The sequence below is a fragment of the Manis javanica genome, chromosome 1, assembly GCF_040802235.1.
Source record: "Manis javanica isolate MJ-LG chromosome 1, MJ_LKY, whole genome shotgun sequence".
Classification (NCBI taxonomy): Eukaryota; Metazoa; Chordata; class Mammalia; order Pholidota; family Manidae; genus Manis; species Manis javanica.
Genome location: NC_133156.1, coordinates 109,865,353 through 109,880,080, shown reverse-complemented (window position 1 = coordinate 109,880,080; position 14,728 = coordinate 109,865,353). Strand labels below are relative to the sequence as shown.

Genomic DNA, 14,728 nt, shown 5'->3' with positions numbered 1-14,728 from the left:
TAATCAGCCATTGGTGGTGATGTGGGTGATGGGGAAGCAAGAGGAAGGACAGTGACAGCCCAAACTAAATAGACCCAATCCTGGGCAGTCATGTCTGTTCCTAGAAAAGGGAGAAACATATGAGTTTGGAAGCAACCTTGAGAGGTATCTTCTACATTAGGAACTGCCATTTTAAAGAAATAAATGAAAGACAAGTCCTAAAAACTTTGGAATTAAGCATGATCTTATACAAGTGCTCAAAGCTATTATCATCACTTACAGAATATGGTATTTGTATTTTCTTTAAACCATTGAATGACTTAGAAATAACTGAACTTTCCACATCCTATAATTAAATGCAATTTCTAATTATTACTTGGCTGCCCCTATAAATCCTAAGTAAATCTGTGGAGTTTCTTTTCCCTTACATTTACAAATAAATGTAAATAGTTGTCATGTCCAATTTGCCTAGTATTTTGTTAAACAGCTAAGTAAATATTGAAAATAGTTGTTAGTTATGCAAGTTTGAACAGGTGTTTGCCAAAAGGAAGGCTTTAGGTCTTTAAGTCTAAGGAATGGTTGAATCAAAGATTACTGCTGTATTTTGATTTCCTTACATGTAATGGTATTCAATTTTAACTGCCCTGTTTTGTGTAACTTTTCATTACAAATGATCTCAGATTAATTTTGTATATATGCGGCAAAAAAATATAAACAACTAGATGAAAGTAGTATTATAGGGCCTCAGTAAATAAATAAGTGAATCCAAGTTTACTTCAGACAGAGATACTAAACGAAGATGACATTCCTTATATGAAAATGGAATTTTTCAGAACAAGATCTGTTAAGTACTTAGGATAGCAATAAAAACTCTATTAACCCAGTAAGTTAGAAAAAAAATGTAGAAATTTAAAATATCTTAAATAGGCCATTAGTGACATTATAAGAATGCATATTTAGGCTTGGCAAGAGTTCCAAGACATTGACATGAGTAAAATGTTTTCTTCTCAACTTCATGCATCTTTTTCCAAGGGGAAATCTGCACAGCCTCAGGACCCAGATGTGTCCAGGACCCTGGCAACTTTCCTTCTATAATTCAGAGGTAACCTGAGGTAGGAAATTCCACTGGGAAGCAAGAACTGGATTTACTTCCTTCATTTTGGATATCCTCCCCACAATTGCTAGAAGTGTTAAGAAGCTGATGTGAATGTCTTCTAGCTCTAATTAATAAAGCAGCTCTCTGGATTTCCTCCATTTGACAAGTAGGCTCCAGAATACAGCTGTGAGCAAGGATATCATTTTTGCTCTCCAAATAACCCATACCCACACTTTGACACTTAACTTGTACCCATATTTTTACTTCTCTCTAATTAAAGGCAAGAGAGATATGTAGCATAAGGGGAAGTCAGAAAGATTCCAGTGTAAGGATTTGACACCCCTTGCTGACTTTGAGATATAGGGGCCCAAGTACAAGGACCAGAGCAATGTCTCTAGGAACAAAGACAACAATGTCTCTAGGAACAAACGACCCTAACTTGCAGTGAGCCAGAAGCAGGAGCTCAGTCCTACAACCATAATAAACTGGATTCTGCCAACAACCTGACTAAGCTTGGAAATGGAGTTGTCTTGCCAATGGGTTTCTGCCCCAGGCAAGTACACTATGGATTCAATGTGACCAAAGAAATGACAGTAGAATGTTCTTGGGGTAAAAAGGTTATACCAAACTTTATTTCCACAGTGGCAGGTCAATCACTAGAATCCCGTCCACTTAGAGCAAGTCTGCATGCAGCAGGCTGGTCTCTGCCTCTGGGCCTCTTGGGCCACACAGCTATCCTGGGCCTCTGTTCTTGGTGCTGCTACCACTCCAGGCTCTGCTCTGCTTTTCTGCAGCTTTGCAGCCATGCCCACACGTGTAGTAAGCTAGCCAACCAGGACCAAGTGAGAACCCTGGCCACAGGAACCTTCATTTTATCCACAGGAGACTTCCCAGAGCATCCCACTAAGAATCCAGCTGACACCTGAATTTCCAAGAAATCCAGAGCCTGGCAGAGAAATTTATACAGTACTGGTGCTCTTTTTCAGAGGGTGGCAGAGATCAGGAGGAGAGGAAACAAGGGACAGGGGAGGAAGGAAAAGTAATTTGGGGAAACTTGCTGGTGTTTTCCTCATGTAGATGCCTTCCCATCTTCAATTTTGTTATGTCCCATAAAGTCCTCTGCTGAAGCTGAGACATCACACTTATGACATAGATTTCAGCCCATAGTATCCACTTCAAAGTGGATACAGTTAGAGTAACAGGTTAGATTCAATCATATGACCTACAGGATCTCCCAGTCAGCGATTCTTCTTATGATTTACTCCAAGTAATTTTTAAAATTATTTAAATATTATTGTACTAACTTAATTCCCCTTTAGGTTACATATAGACACAAAAATACCATTAGTTAATAATATAAACCAATGATATTGAAGTCTTCAATTCACAGTGTTAGTTATATTCTTATATGTGACCTTTGAGTCAATTATGAAAATTAAGACTATATCCTGATCTCTCTGCCCACATATAAAAGTCACTTGAATTGAGCTTCTTTAACACATTTATGAATAACTTTATTCAGATTCTTCACAACAATTTTCTACAACAGCACCTTCACTGAACATATTAAAGTCATCATGGAAGCCACTTTCTGAGACATCTAACATTTTTCAAAGCACATTTTCATCACTTCCAGCTGTTTGAAATATAGCCTTTTTTGAAAGAGGATATGCTTTTATTATTAAAAACTTAATCCTAAATCACAAGAATCATTTACAGAATATCAGATCCATTGGTTTTAGTTTGTTTTAACAGTTTTAAAAATGATCTTTAAAAGGTTTTGTTACAACAGTGGGTCTCAAAGTGTGGCCTTAGACCCCAGTATCAGCATTACCTGGGAACCTATTAGAAATTCACATTCTCAGGCTTCACCCAGACTCACTGAATCTGAAACTCTGGAGAGGGGGGTCCAACAAGCTGGGTTTTAATAAAAGCTCCAGTTAATTCTGATGCACACTGTAGTTTGATAACCACTACTTCATGACATCTAACTGTTGGGGATACAATGCATAACATGGTTACCACAGTTAATAATACTGCAGCGCATATTTGAAAGTTGCTAAAAGAGTGTATCTTAAAAGTTCTCAACAGAAGAAAAAAAATTCTGTAGCTACACATGGTGATGATTGTTATCTATATTTATTATGGTGATCATTGCACAGTGTATACAAAGATTGATTATGTTGTACACCTGAAACTAAGATAATGTTATATGTTAGTTATACATCAAGTTTTAAAAACAATCTAACTGCTATAATTATCAGGTCATTCCCTTAGGAATAATCTACTTAAAATGTGTGTGCCTTTTTTTAAAAAACTGATTTGGCTGTGACAGACACTGTTCTAGAAACACACCAACCATGTTATCTGTAACAGTTACTCCTGTCATGACTTATCCCTAAATCCTGCTTTATTTACTTGTGACATGTCACATATCAGGCATTATATATCTATTGTTCAGTATCTGTGTCCCCCACTAGAATGCCTACTCCATGAGAGCAAGGGTTTGGTTTCATTGGTGGTTGTCTCCCCAACACCAAGAATAGTGCCTGGTCCTATTTGAAAGGAAGGAATTATTGAGGTGATTCCAGTCTAACTATCTTCATGAGATAGGTAGACCACATAGCCAGTCTGGGTTCAAGGAATCATGGAGAAAATAATTAAGCTTTGGTTTAAAGTTGCTTTCACTGAAGTTTCCTACTGAACCAGCAGCAAGCAGTGCAAAGGACACACATTAGTGGGCACTACTCCAACTGCCTCCCTCATTGCTTACATAAACACTCAGTCACTGGGTGGTTAACTTCCTGAAGACGTGAGGGAAACACCAGGTTAAAGGAGCTCTCATTTGTGAGCACCCTCAGCCCCCTCAGCCCTTTGTGATAGGCCTCCAGTGCACACCTGTGTGTTCGGTTCTCTACAGGATCACACTCCTGCAACAGTCTGGTCATGGCCTTACCCTTCCCACAAACAGGACAGAATAAACCAAGTGCATTCTATGGCATGCTTGTTCTGAAGTTGTCAATGAGTCCTCCTTTCTGAGAGAAAACCGATGGAAGGGGAGGGGACTTTGCCTACAGCCAGATCTCCCTGCTCCACTCTCTTCCTATCCCTGTCCCCAGGGGGGTCCTTTCACATTCTAGGCATTGTCCATCAGGATCCCTGTGGCTGGAGATGGATGTAACATCAGTGACTGCTCTTGGACCAGGCTCAGCTGCTGAGCTTCCACGGCAAATGCCCGTTCCACGGTGGAAATCAGAGGCTCTAATCACATGGCTCCATCCTCAGGATCCTGCTCCCTTCTATCAAAGCCAGGTCTGCTCCCACGACTCCATTTTCCTTGTACATCAGAACCTGGGGCTTTACGTCACTGGCATATGTTCTCCTGAGACTTTTTTAGAAAACCAGGTGTTTAATTATTATATTGAGTGTTGCTTAGAAGGAAAATTTAACTATCACCAGAAATCAAAATTGTCTTTGTGGTCAGATCAGGTTAATCATGACAAAGTTATTTCTAATTCATTTACTCAAAACAAGATAAGAAAAAGCAAAACATGTTGAATATGAGGTTTACATTCCCTTTCCCCAGGTGAAATCATCACAGCAATTTGGGGAAATTGCCAAATGCACACTGTCATCTACTCTCCATTCTTTATCATCCTAGGAGTGACACAAATATCCTGTAAAATTACCACTATGAACTATAGTAGATACTACACTTTTAATATGTTCTTTATTATGCACAATACTTATTTCCCTAATTGTTTCCTTTAAGTGAATTGTTTTCTCATAGAGAAACAAACATATATGTAGGTACTTGGGTGTTGTAGGGTTACCCTATATACTATCTTCATTTATGAAGTTATTATGAATCTGATTTCTAAGATTCATTTTTCCTTGACTATTTTATCTTTGTCTGAGATTCCATAAAATAATCTTAACCAAGACAAGGGTCTAAAAGCAGAAAGAATCTCTATAAGAGACCAGCCATTTTATCTAGTAAATCCTTAGACATCTTAAGAGAAGACAGAATCTCTTTTTTTTTTTTCTTAACAGCAGCACTGGAACCAGAACCCAGGCCTCCACCTGGGTAGGGTTCTTCAGGTTTCATATTAGACGGTTGAACTAAATGACTCCATTTGAGTTTTCAAATTCCATTCTATGCTTTGCTTCAAATAGCATGTATATGTTTTATTAGATTAATTTAACTTACAGGACCATTTCTATAACCTGTACCTGGTTTAAGATGACACTCGGTGATAAGCATTTCACATATTCACCAGGTGTTTGAACAGAAAGTTCTTTCTCATCACCACTGGAGTTCCCAGAGCTCATCATTCTTCATCTCTAACCACTACCTAGGTGATCTAATCCCGTCCGCCATGTAGCCTTAAATGTCACATATAAAACTGATTTCTCCCAGATCCAACATTTCCCCTGAACTCCAGATTTAAATATCCAGGGATTAGGACATGATTATCTTGAGGCGGGGAAGGGCATTATTCTGCCTTCGACAGCTATCTTGGCCCCTCATCACACTCCGACCAGACTGGCACCCTGAACTTGGACTTCCAGCACCTAGAACTGTGAGAAATAAATGTCTGTTGTTTAAACCACCCATCTATGGTGCTTTGTTATAACAGCCCAAGCTAAGACACTTTCCTTACTCATCTTCATATTCTTCATAGCAGTTATGTATTCATTTGTAGGAGAAAGATCCATGAGGGCAGGTTCTTTCACTATTTTCTTAATATCTGTATTACTAAGTTTCTCAGTAACATTCAATAACTATCTGTTGGATGAATTAATCTAATTTTTTAACTCAACTACTGCTAAGTAATGCAAAGTTGGTGATTCATACCATTAATTCACCAGATTCCCTTGCCCCCGCCTGCAAAACTGAAGATACTTGAAGTGGTTTGGGTTGCAAATGGCTGAAATGACAATATAAGTCTATAATCTGAAAGGCGGTAAGAATTATAACTGTTTTTAAATTCAGGCCTAAGACAAATAAGAAAAAATATGCCTCCTTTTTTAAAAAACTTTTCTAAGTCATTGAAGCTAATGCATTAAGAAAAATACTAATTGAGATGTACTGAGAAGAAAATAACTTTTCACAAGCTGATTTTTTCTTGGGACAAATTCAAGAGTTTTGTTTTGTTTTTTTCTGATCCTGAACTCTGGTAAATTAATATTTGAGCTGATAAAAAGAATCCTGATCCATCTGGTATACTTTTTAAGAGTCCATTTGGTAGACAAAATATGAGGAAATGTGGTCTATTTTATCATTTGTGTGTTTGTTGGGGATGGGGGTTCTAAATGGCTCTGTACATACACATAACAGTAAACAGATAAACAGGAGGAACAGGTTCTACCACCCTGAGCAGCCTACCTGTTACCTGATATCTCCACTCAGAGGGCAGAACCAGTAATGTGGTAACAGGGTCAGAAACTTGCCAAGCCCCCAAACACAAGAAGTAGCTCTTATGTTGAGAGCTGTGGAGGTTGGGACACATTACTACTTGACATACACTATTCACATAATTTCACAACAGAGTAGAAAAAGGAACCCCACACACAAAAAACACGAGCACCAAAATGAAGGCATTATAATAATATGTAAGTTTTTTTTAGAAGGTCAAGCCAAGGAATATAAAACATGAATGTGCACCCCAGCTTTATCCATGGTATTCAGAGAGACAGTTTTACTTTTCCCAATATCTCCACATGTGTTTTATGGTTTAAAAAAACATATATATATATATATATATACATACACACACACATATATATATATTTAGATAGATAGATCTACATATATCTATGTGAACACTTTTTCATGTGGGATATTTTCTTAAAACAACTTACGTTTCTTAACAAAGTTTGCTTTTTGTGTAGTTATTCTGCTTAAACAAGTAAAACTGTATCTATAATTAATATAAACATTTACCATAAATCCTTCAAAACTATATAAATGATCATTTACAAATGTGTTCAGCACCTATTTTGTCAGTAACTCATTGCCTCTGAGAATCCCGATTTTCCTCTACTTTACTGCCTAAGGCAAGTCTTTAGGTTACCTCTCTTTTTTTATTGTGACAGCTAAAATAAATTTTTTCAATAGTAAGAAATTAAGTGTTCTTCCAGGAAGTGGGGGGGTTGGAGGAAGAGGATTGAGTGATGTATGGAAACAGTCACTGGCTTCTGGCTCTGGCTTCTGGGCCTACAATGCTTAAATGACTAGTGAGGGAGATTGGAAGGTCCGAATAATGCTTCTTATTGTAGAAAATTACTAAACTTAGAGACTCCTTTCCGTCTTATAAAACTAGGGCATTATATGATCAGAAAATAGCTTAGTGGTCTGTGAAGTCCTTTCCAGCTCTAAAAGTACATAATTCAAAGCTGCTAAAAATAAATACGTTTAAAATTGACACATATATATGTGTGTTTACGCCTACATATACATACATACACTCACACAGTTTCGCTTTGAAAATGGGAGGGGCTATACAGTACTTTGTACCAGAACTTTACAGTGCATCGAGTATCGAGACGTTTTTTGTTCCTGAAACAAGTTTCAGAGTGCCATTCGCCCTGTAGGGGGAGTGCTAAGTAGCCAGGTTTAGGAAACAGTTTCAGCTACTCCAGCTTAGCCTCCAGGAGCTTCAGTCATGATACAGGGCAGTGTTTGGGGGAACCATATCCCAGTTTAACTGGGGACCCAGCGGAATTTGTAACCTCCGTTCGCTGTTCGAATGGTGAAGGCATTGCCCTGGGGGAAAGCGAGGGTGCGGATGGTGCTGTGGCTGCGGATGGGGGTGCTGAAGGAGCCTCCCTCCTCCAGCTCACTGTGGCTCAGGTTCAGCGTTCTCCGGCTGCAGTCTGTGTGCAGCCCCCGGAAGACGCCATGCAGGTTCCCGGGCCTGCCGTCCGAGCTTGCGGGTTCTGGCTGCAGCCGGAGCCGCTTAGGATCGCGGCTCTGCAGCGCTTCGTCGCAGCGCTCGGAAATCTCCCTCAGGATGGCGTCCACTTCCGCGCAATCCTGTCCCGCAGCACTAAACAACTCCTCCAGGCTCCTTTTGGCGGTCGCCTTGAGCAGGAAAGGCTCGGCTGCCGCCCCGCAATCCCGAGACTGCGTGATCATCAGCTTCTACAAAAGATGGGGAGGAGCGCCGCCCTGGGGCCAGCCAGACTCGCCTCGTGCGGGGCGCGCAAAGGAGACCTGGGCGCACTTGGAATGGCGCGACTCCGCAGACCTAGGCGCCCCCTGCAATGGTTCAGTGAGCCCCCGCTGTCCTCGGGAGCAAGAGAGGGCGGTGAACAGGTACATTTCCGACATCCCGAAGCCTCCCACACGCCCGCACCCCCACTTACATCCAGCACAGACGCCAGGTGCCGGGTGCGGCTGGCGAGTTCCTTCAGTTGAACGTTTCGCTCCTTGAGCAAGGCGATCTCTTCCTGCTTTTGGGTCAGCGTCACGTGCAGCTGCAGGAGGAGACCCAAACGTTAAGACAGGCCGCGATGCTGGTCTTGTCTGTATACTATGCATGATTTAGACTTAGATCTTAAAGTCTACTCAGGAACTAGGGGCCCAAGAGCATTTAGGTAAACTTGTGAGAATAATAATCAATTTTCTTTCCTTTTTTTTCTACAAAGCACTTAGACAAAATATATATATCAATTAATCCTCAGTATTACGTGGTGACGAAGAGTACTGACTCCAGCAACAGGCAGATCTAGCTTCTGCCTCTGAAATCCAACCTTCTTATACCTCAGTTTCTTTATCTGTAAAATGGGGCTATTAAGAGTATCTAGCTCAGTAGTTGTGGATATTGACTGAGGCGAGAAAGTAAATCGGTAAGCACAATACTCGGCAGATAAGAAGCTTTCAATAAATATTGATGGCCCTTTAAAAATCTGGAGAGGTAGGATTATTCCCAGTTGGTGAAGTTGGAAACTGAATTAGAGCCACTAATACAATAGTTACGTGAACCGTTGCTTCTCACTTCCACGGGGGGCACCTTCCTACTCCAGCAGCCCCCATTTCTAACCGGATCTCCAGACGCTGGCCCCGCCCCAGGATTCCTGGCCGCCAGCCCAGTGTCCCTACTTGGTTATTCTCAACGAGTGCGTCCCCCAACGCCCTCTGGTTCTGGTCCGCCACCTCCTTCCAGTACTGCTCCAGTGGGGCCACGGCTTGAGGACGCAGCGTCTGTGACTGAAGAGCCCTCGGGTCCAGTGGCGGGGAGAAACAGGGCCCCAGCGGCAGTGCGTCACAAGGAGAGAAAGGGAAGTCTCCGTCGGCCAGGGGAGGCGACAGCAAAGAAGAGTCTGAAGAAGAGCAGGAGCTGGGTGTGCGGCCTCAGACTGCTGCCCAGCTAGCTACGGGGAAAAGTGCCACGCCGGGTGTAAGGTTTACGTGGCGATTTTTCTTTATTAAGTAAAGCACCTCTCTCTTTGCAATCCCTACGATTCCCAGGCCCTTGCTGATATTCCGTACAGACGCAGCAGGCGCTCAGTATACGCCTGCCGAGTTTATCTGAACTGAACTCCGCGGAGGCCAGGGCAAACCTGCCTGAAGTCACGCAAGTCCGCCAATCTGCACACTCCTCTCACTCAACCTCTCCCAGTCCACATCACAGCGCAGGGCTCCCTCTCCCAGAACTCAACAAAGTAAGAGAGCGCTTATCGATCCAGCGATTCATCTACTCCATTAGGAAGGATGGGAGCCCCTTAAATATCGAAGAGCCTGACACTTTAATGAGTTGCTTGCGAGTCTTTGACAGATGCTTTAACATCTTCACGACCACGAAATGTGAACGAGTCTGACTGGAAAGTGCGATACACCACCGCCGTTTTTTAACTGCAAGGAGACTGCACTTGCCTGCAATGAGATCATCCACCGTGTCTCTGAAATCCTGCAGATCAAAATCCGCTGCCGCTGGCAAGGAACGGCTCTAAAATAAATCGGAGGTATAAACAAGTTAATGCCGAATCTGGCAGGTCTGGAACACTTCCTAGACTGACATTTGTCTTCCCCGGCTCGGCGGCGGGTCTGCACACGCTCACAATCGCAACCTAGGCTCGTACCTGAAAATCAAAGCCCCAGCCGAGACACGGAACCCAGCAGGCTTGCCCCGCCATGATGGGGAGCGGGACGCACGAAGCGGGGACCAAGTTCTCGACAGTCTAACAGGGCGCCGAAAATGCACACGTAAGTGTGCGGGAACGGTCCTTCCTCGCGCAGGGCAGTGGCCGGGAGCCCGGCTATTGGCTACTAGCACAGTCCCTGTGTCGCCTCATTGGGCGACCACCAGCCAACCAGATGCCTCCGTGGAGCCCAGCGGTTCCTATGAGTCCGCTGAACCTCAGATTTGACGTACCAGGGAGCTCTGCTCTACGAGCGGCGCTGGGGTAGCAATTCCGTCCTTCCTCCCAAGACCCGACAGTGTTCAGGGTCCTCCAAAGCAGTGTCGTGAGGCCATATATCCCAAGGCTCAGTCACAGCTAAACCACTCCCTCCCCATAAAGGAAGGGAAAGGGTAGGTCATGAAGAGGGGCCAAGGCTACTTTGGAAGATGCTTCTCTGTTGGGCACTGCAGCAGGCTGGCTCCTAGTGCTTTTCTGTTTCTCAAAAAATTGGGAGTTTTCCTGTACAGTGTGGTGCACCTCCAGAATCTTCAATGGGCACTCTTCTGGATTCCTGCAATGTACCTGGGTCCTGGGCCAATGGAGATGATAAAAGGCTAGTGGCGTAGGAACCTTTTTATTCCCTTAATTGGTGGGCATTTGCAGTTGACCAAACTCTTGCATAGAGTCTTTCTGTTAATTCTCACACCAATACAGGAAGCAGGCTGGGCCCAGGAAGTGATTCCTTCTTCTCTGATGAAGAAGCTGAAGCTCTAAGTTGAATTGCCCAAAGTCACCCCTCTCTAAAATAGTAGAATTGGGGCTCCTATCCCAGAATGTTGGTTCCTATTTCAATTCTCTTTCTTCTATACCTCACTGCCTCCAGCTTCTCTCTATCTTTTAGGAAAGGCTGGCTTCCAATGAAGACAGCACTAGAAAGGGGAAAGAAGTTTCTCAAGGGGCAATTAGTGTGAGGGGTGTATCCATTATGCCCATCAGAAATATCTATTCCACTGATTCCAGTACTTTTGATTCATTCCTTTGTGTTAATTATACTCTTCTCTCAAAAGGCCTTCTTTACTATCCAAATATTTCAGAGAAGAGGAATTTATTCTGACCCTCACGTCAAAGAATACACAAGTATCAGCTTTCCTCAGGAAAGAAGAGACTTTCCATCAGGAAGGCTTCGAGCACCAGTTGGGACCTGAGGCTCTCAGAGGAAAGGAACTTAGGAAGGACTGAGGAATCCTAGGAAAATCTTGAAGCACATGTTCTATCCTGGTTGAAGGAGTCAGAAATGAGACTCATTTTCCAAAGACTGAAAAGTCTTCCTCACAGTAGAGATTTAAGCAAAGCTTTTACCATGATGAGACTAGGGCCCAGGAAATGCTTCCTCCTGCCTTATCCCAGGTCTTGACCCATTCCAGACCTCAAGCACTTCTAGAGCCCTCCCTCACTGTTCACCTTCTCTAGCAGGACAGAGGCTAGGAAATGTAACCTGAGTGTGCACTGGCTAATGGTCTCTCCTGGGGATCTTCCCCAGGAAAGGTTCTGGACCTTTTGAGCCATCCAGTGTGAGGTTTGTCCTAGAAACTAAATCCCACCTTCTCAATTAGATAAACATCTGGCATTTCTCCAACAACAGCAGGGGTGGGGTGTGGAGTATAACACCGAAAATGACACTAAATTTAAGTTCTGTATACTTCAGCAAAAATTCAGCAGATGCCTCCTCGGTTTTTGTTACTTGCAAATAAACATGTTGGAGTAAGGGAGTGATGTAGGCCTCTGGGTCAGTTGAAAGAAGCTCAAACATTGCCTTTCCTTGTTTGAGCATCCAGATCTAAAAAAAAAGAACAATCTCTGCAGGGCAATGCCCACTCTCACCTATTGTGTTAACAATCTCTGCTCAATGTGGCCACCTGCCCTGAGTCACCCTGGGCTCTATCCCAATTCTAGAAGGCACTTAGAGGAGGCCTGGCAAGTTTTGCTTTACCACAAATGCCAGTTCTGGGAGGCAGTCGTATCTTCTGAAGAGTTCTGTGCTGGGCCTGTCCCCATGGACCTCATGTCCCCAGCACCAGCTGCCAGGAAGCTGCAACTAGCACTCTTTCTGTAGGTTGCATCTAGTTAATGCCTCCTGTCCTTCTGGATACTTCATTTCATTTCCCATTGATGATCCTGTCCTTCTGGATACTTCATTTCATTTCCCATTGATGTGCCAGGGTTCTGGTCTCCCAGGCACCAGTGTTGGGAGCCTCCATCATCTGCCTGGGGAGTGTCAGCCCTGACAAGTGGTAGAAGTGCGTTGGAAGTAAGATAGGGTTTTTTGGTGGGGGGCATGGGGATGAGAGAAAGTCAAATGCCTCTTTGTTCCATGAGGGTTAACGACCAGAGTCTTTCAAGGGGTAAGAAAATGACTTTTTTAAAGTGCCCAAGTGCTGAAGAGTCATCTCTGCAGAGAGGAAAGTTTTCTGTCATATTTCTGCCCTTCATTTGCCCCACTTCCCGCTTCTCCCAAATGTAAACCCTCTTTATCTTTTCCACATTTAATGGTGAAGTTACCCTCCTATCTCCACAGTCCTTAGATACCCAGTGAATGGCCAGGAAGGGGATGCTGGGGGCACAACTTTGCTCCCACCTACCCGCTTGGTCCCTTCTAGAGCAATCTCCTTATTACTTTGTCTGGGCTCCAGAGAATAATATATGGGGAGGAGAACCGGAGACCCGTCTGGCAGGGAAGCCCTGGCCCCCTGTCTCGGGTTGGTCAGAACAGCACTGGCAATGCTGCCGTCATCATATGCTAGGAGGGAGGAGGAAGTTTCCGTTCTCGAAGCTCAGATTCCGGCACGACGTCTCTCCCACCTCCCCCGCCCACCACCCTCCATAGCCAGACATGCCTGCAACTCCCCGCCCGAGGAACCAACCCCCGAGTCGAAGTTTGAGCTACAAAAAGCGGCGAGGCTCCACGAGGAAAGAGGTACCTGCGAGGTGGCCGAGTCACCACCAGGAGACGCGTCGGACCCGAGTAGAGAGGAGCAGTCGGCGAGGTCCTGCAGGTCTATGGTGGTGAGGGCTGCGCAGGGAGAACCGGAGACACGCGCCCGGCGGACCCTGAACCTCTCTGCAAGGACTCGCCGCTGGCATCCCCGCCAGCACGTCAGAGCCCGGGAGCAGAAAAGCTCTTCCGAGCCACCCGCGCCACACCCACTCGGTGCGGGGAACCCGAGGGGTCAGGCGGGGGCCACGGGGCTCACCTGGCAATGCACCGGGCTCCACGTCCGGGGGATCCTCGTACACAGACACGGGGCTGCCACCACTGCAACCGGGAAAAAGCTTCCGCGGAGGGGCAAACTAGCCGGACACAGACAAGGTGAGCACAGGCCAGCCTTCGGGGGTGGCAGAGGGGGAACCCCTCCCAGCCCCGCCATGCGGCCTCACCTTCCTGTCCAGCTTTCCCGGCTTGCCGAAGGGCCGACCGCGCAATTCCAGCATCCTGTTCGGACAGATGCTGTCAAAGGCCCGGCGTCCCGCCGCGGCGCCCCCGCAAGTCTGCATCCTGCCTTCCGCTCGCTTCGGCTCGAGAGCCCCGCGCCGACTGTTCGGAGACAGTGGCCGGGGCTGGGATGGCGACCCACAGCCTGCGTTCCGCCCGGCGCCTGCACGCTAGGAAGCTGGCCGGAGGTTGGGGAAGGCGCGTGGCCGGAGTGGAGCCAAGGGCAGGCTGTGAAGGTGCGGAGGGAGGGCGGAGCGGGGAGGGAGGACCGCCGCGCGGGAGGGGCGGCTCGCGCCTCAGCGCCAGAGGTGGCGCCTTCGGCCCCGGACAATCTGCCCGCGGGCGGAGGCGTTAAACCCAACCTGGCAACGCAGCTTCCCCCGGGAGCAGCGAGCGCGGGCCCCGGGCCCGCGAGCGCCCTTTTGGCGAATGTTGGCGCCTCCGCCTCCCGGCCGAGCCAGAAGAGGCGAGCAAAGGTGGTGCAGAAGAGCCCCACTGGTTCCTAACTCTAGGTACCCTTACCGCCTTCCCGCTTAAGGACAGAGCGGATGGAAGAGTTAACGATTCGTACTTAATTTTCTTTCCATCCCAGCCACAAAGCACGAAATTAACGCGGTGCGCCCCTCGCCAAAGCCAGACTCCGGCATTTGCCCCTCCGGTAGGGTTCGATGGGGAAGTAGAATTCCAGCAGGAACTCCCCAGGACAGCCCCCAGATTACAGAAACCCCTTCCTCCAAGGATGGGCAACGCTCTTGGTCCTGACTCGCCAAATTCCCCTTGGTCTCTCTCGGCCAGATGACTACCTAGAGCCCCTACACCTGGCACTTTCCCGGGCAGCAGCGCCTGAACACAGTCTTCAAGACAGGGTCAATTAAGAATTTTGGGGGGGGGGGGGAAGAAAAATTTGTGTGGGAGGGGGGGAGTAAAATGTCCGTTTGTATCTTAGTTTACATTTCTTGTATCACAACTTTGCTCCCACCTACCCACCTGGTCCCTCCAAGAGCGATCAATCTCCTTATTTATTTGGGCTCCAG

At 45.7% G+C, this 14,728-nt stretch overlaps 1 protein-coding gene across 1 annotated transcript; it reads right to left on the bottom strand.

Moving 5' to 3' along the window:
- Positions 1 to 2,541: 2,541 nt before the first annotated feature.
- On the bottom strand, positions 2,542 to 14,554 carry MCIDAS (multiciliate differentiation and DNA synthesis associated cell cycle protein). The gene is made up of 7 exons (XM_017652529.3): positions 13,640 to 14,554; positions 13,456 to 13,552; positions 13,183 to 13,274; positions 9,957 to 10,029; positions 9,183 to 9,403; positions 8,447 to 8,557; positions 2,542 to 8,222 (listed from the first exon to the last, which is right to left on the bottom strand). Exons 1-7 carry the CDS (start codon positions 13,754 to 13,756, stop codon positions 7,782 to 7,784), a joined length of 1,152 nt encoding a protein of 383 aa, XP_017508018.3. The 5' UTR covers positions 13,757 to 14,554; the 3' UTR covers positions 2,542 to 7,781.
- Between the last annotated feature and the right edge of the window lie 174 nt (positions 14,555 to 14,728).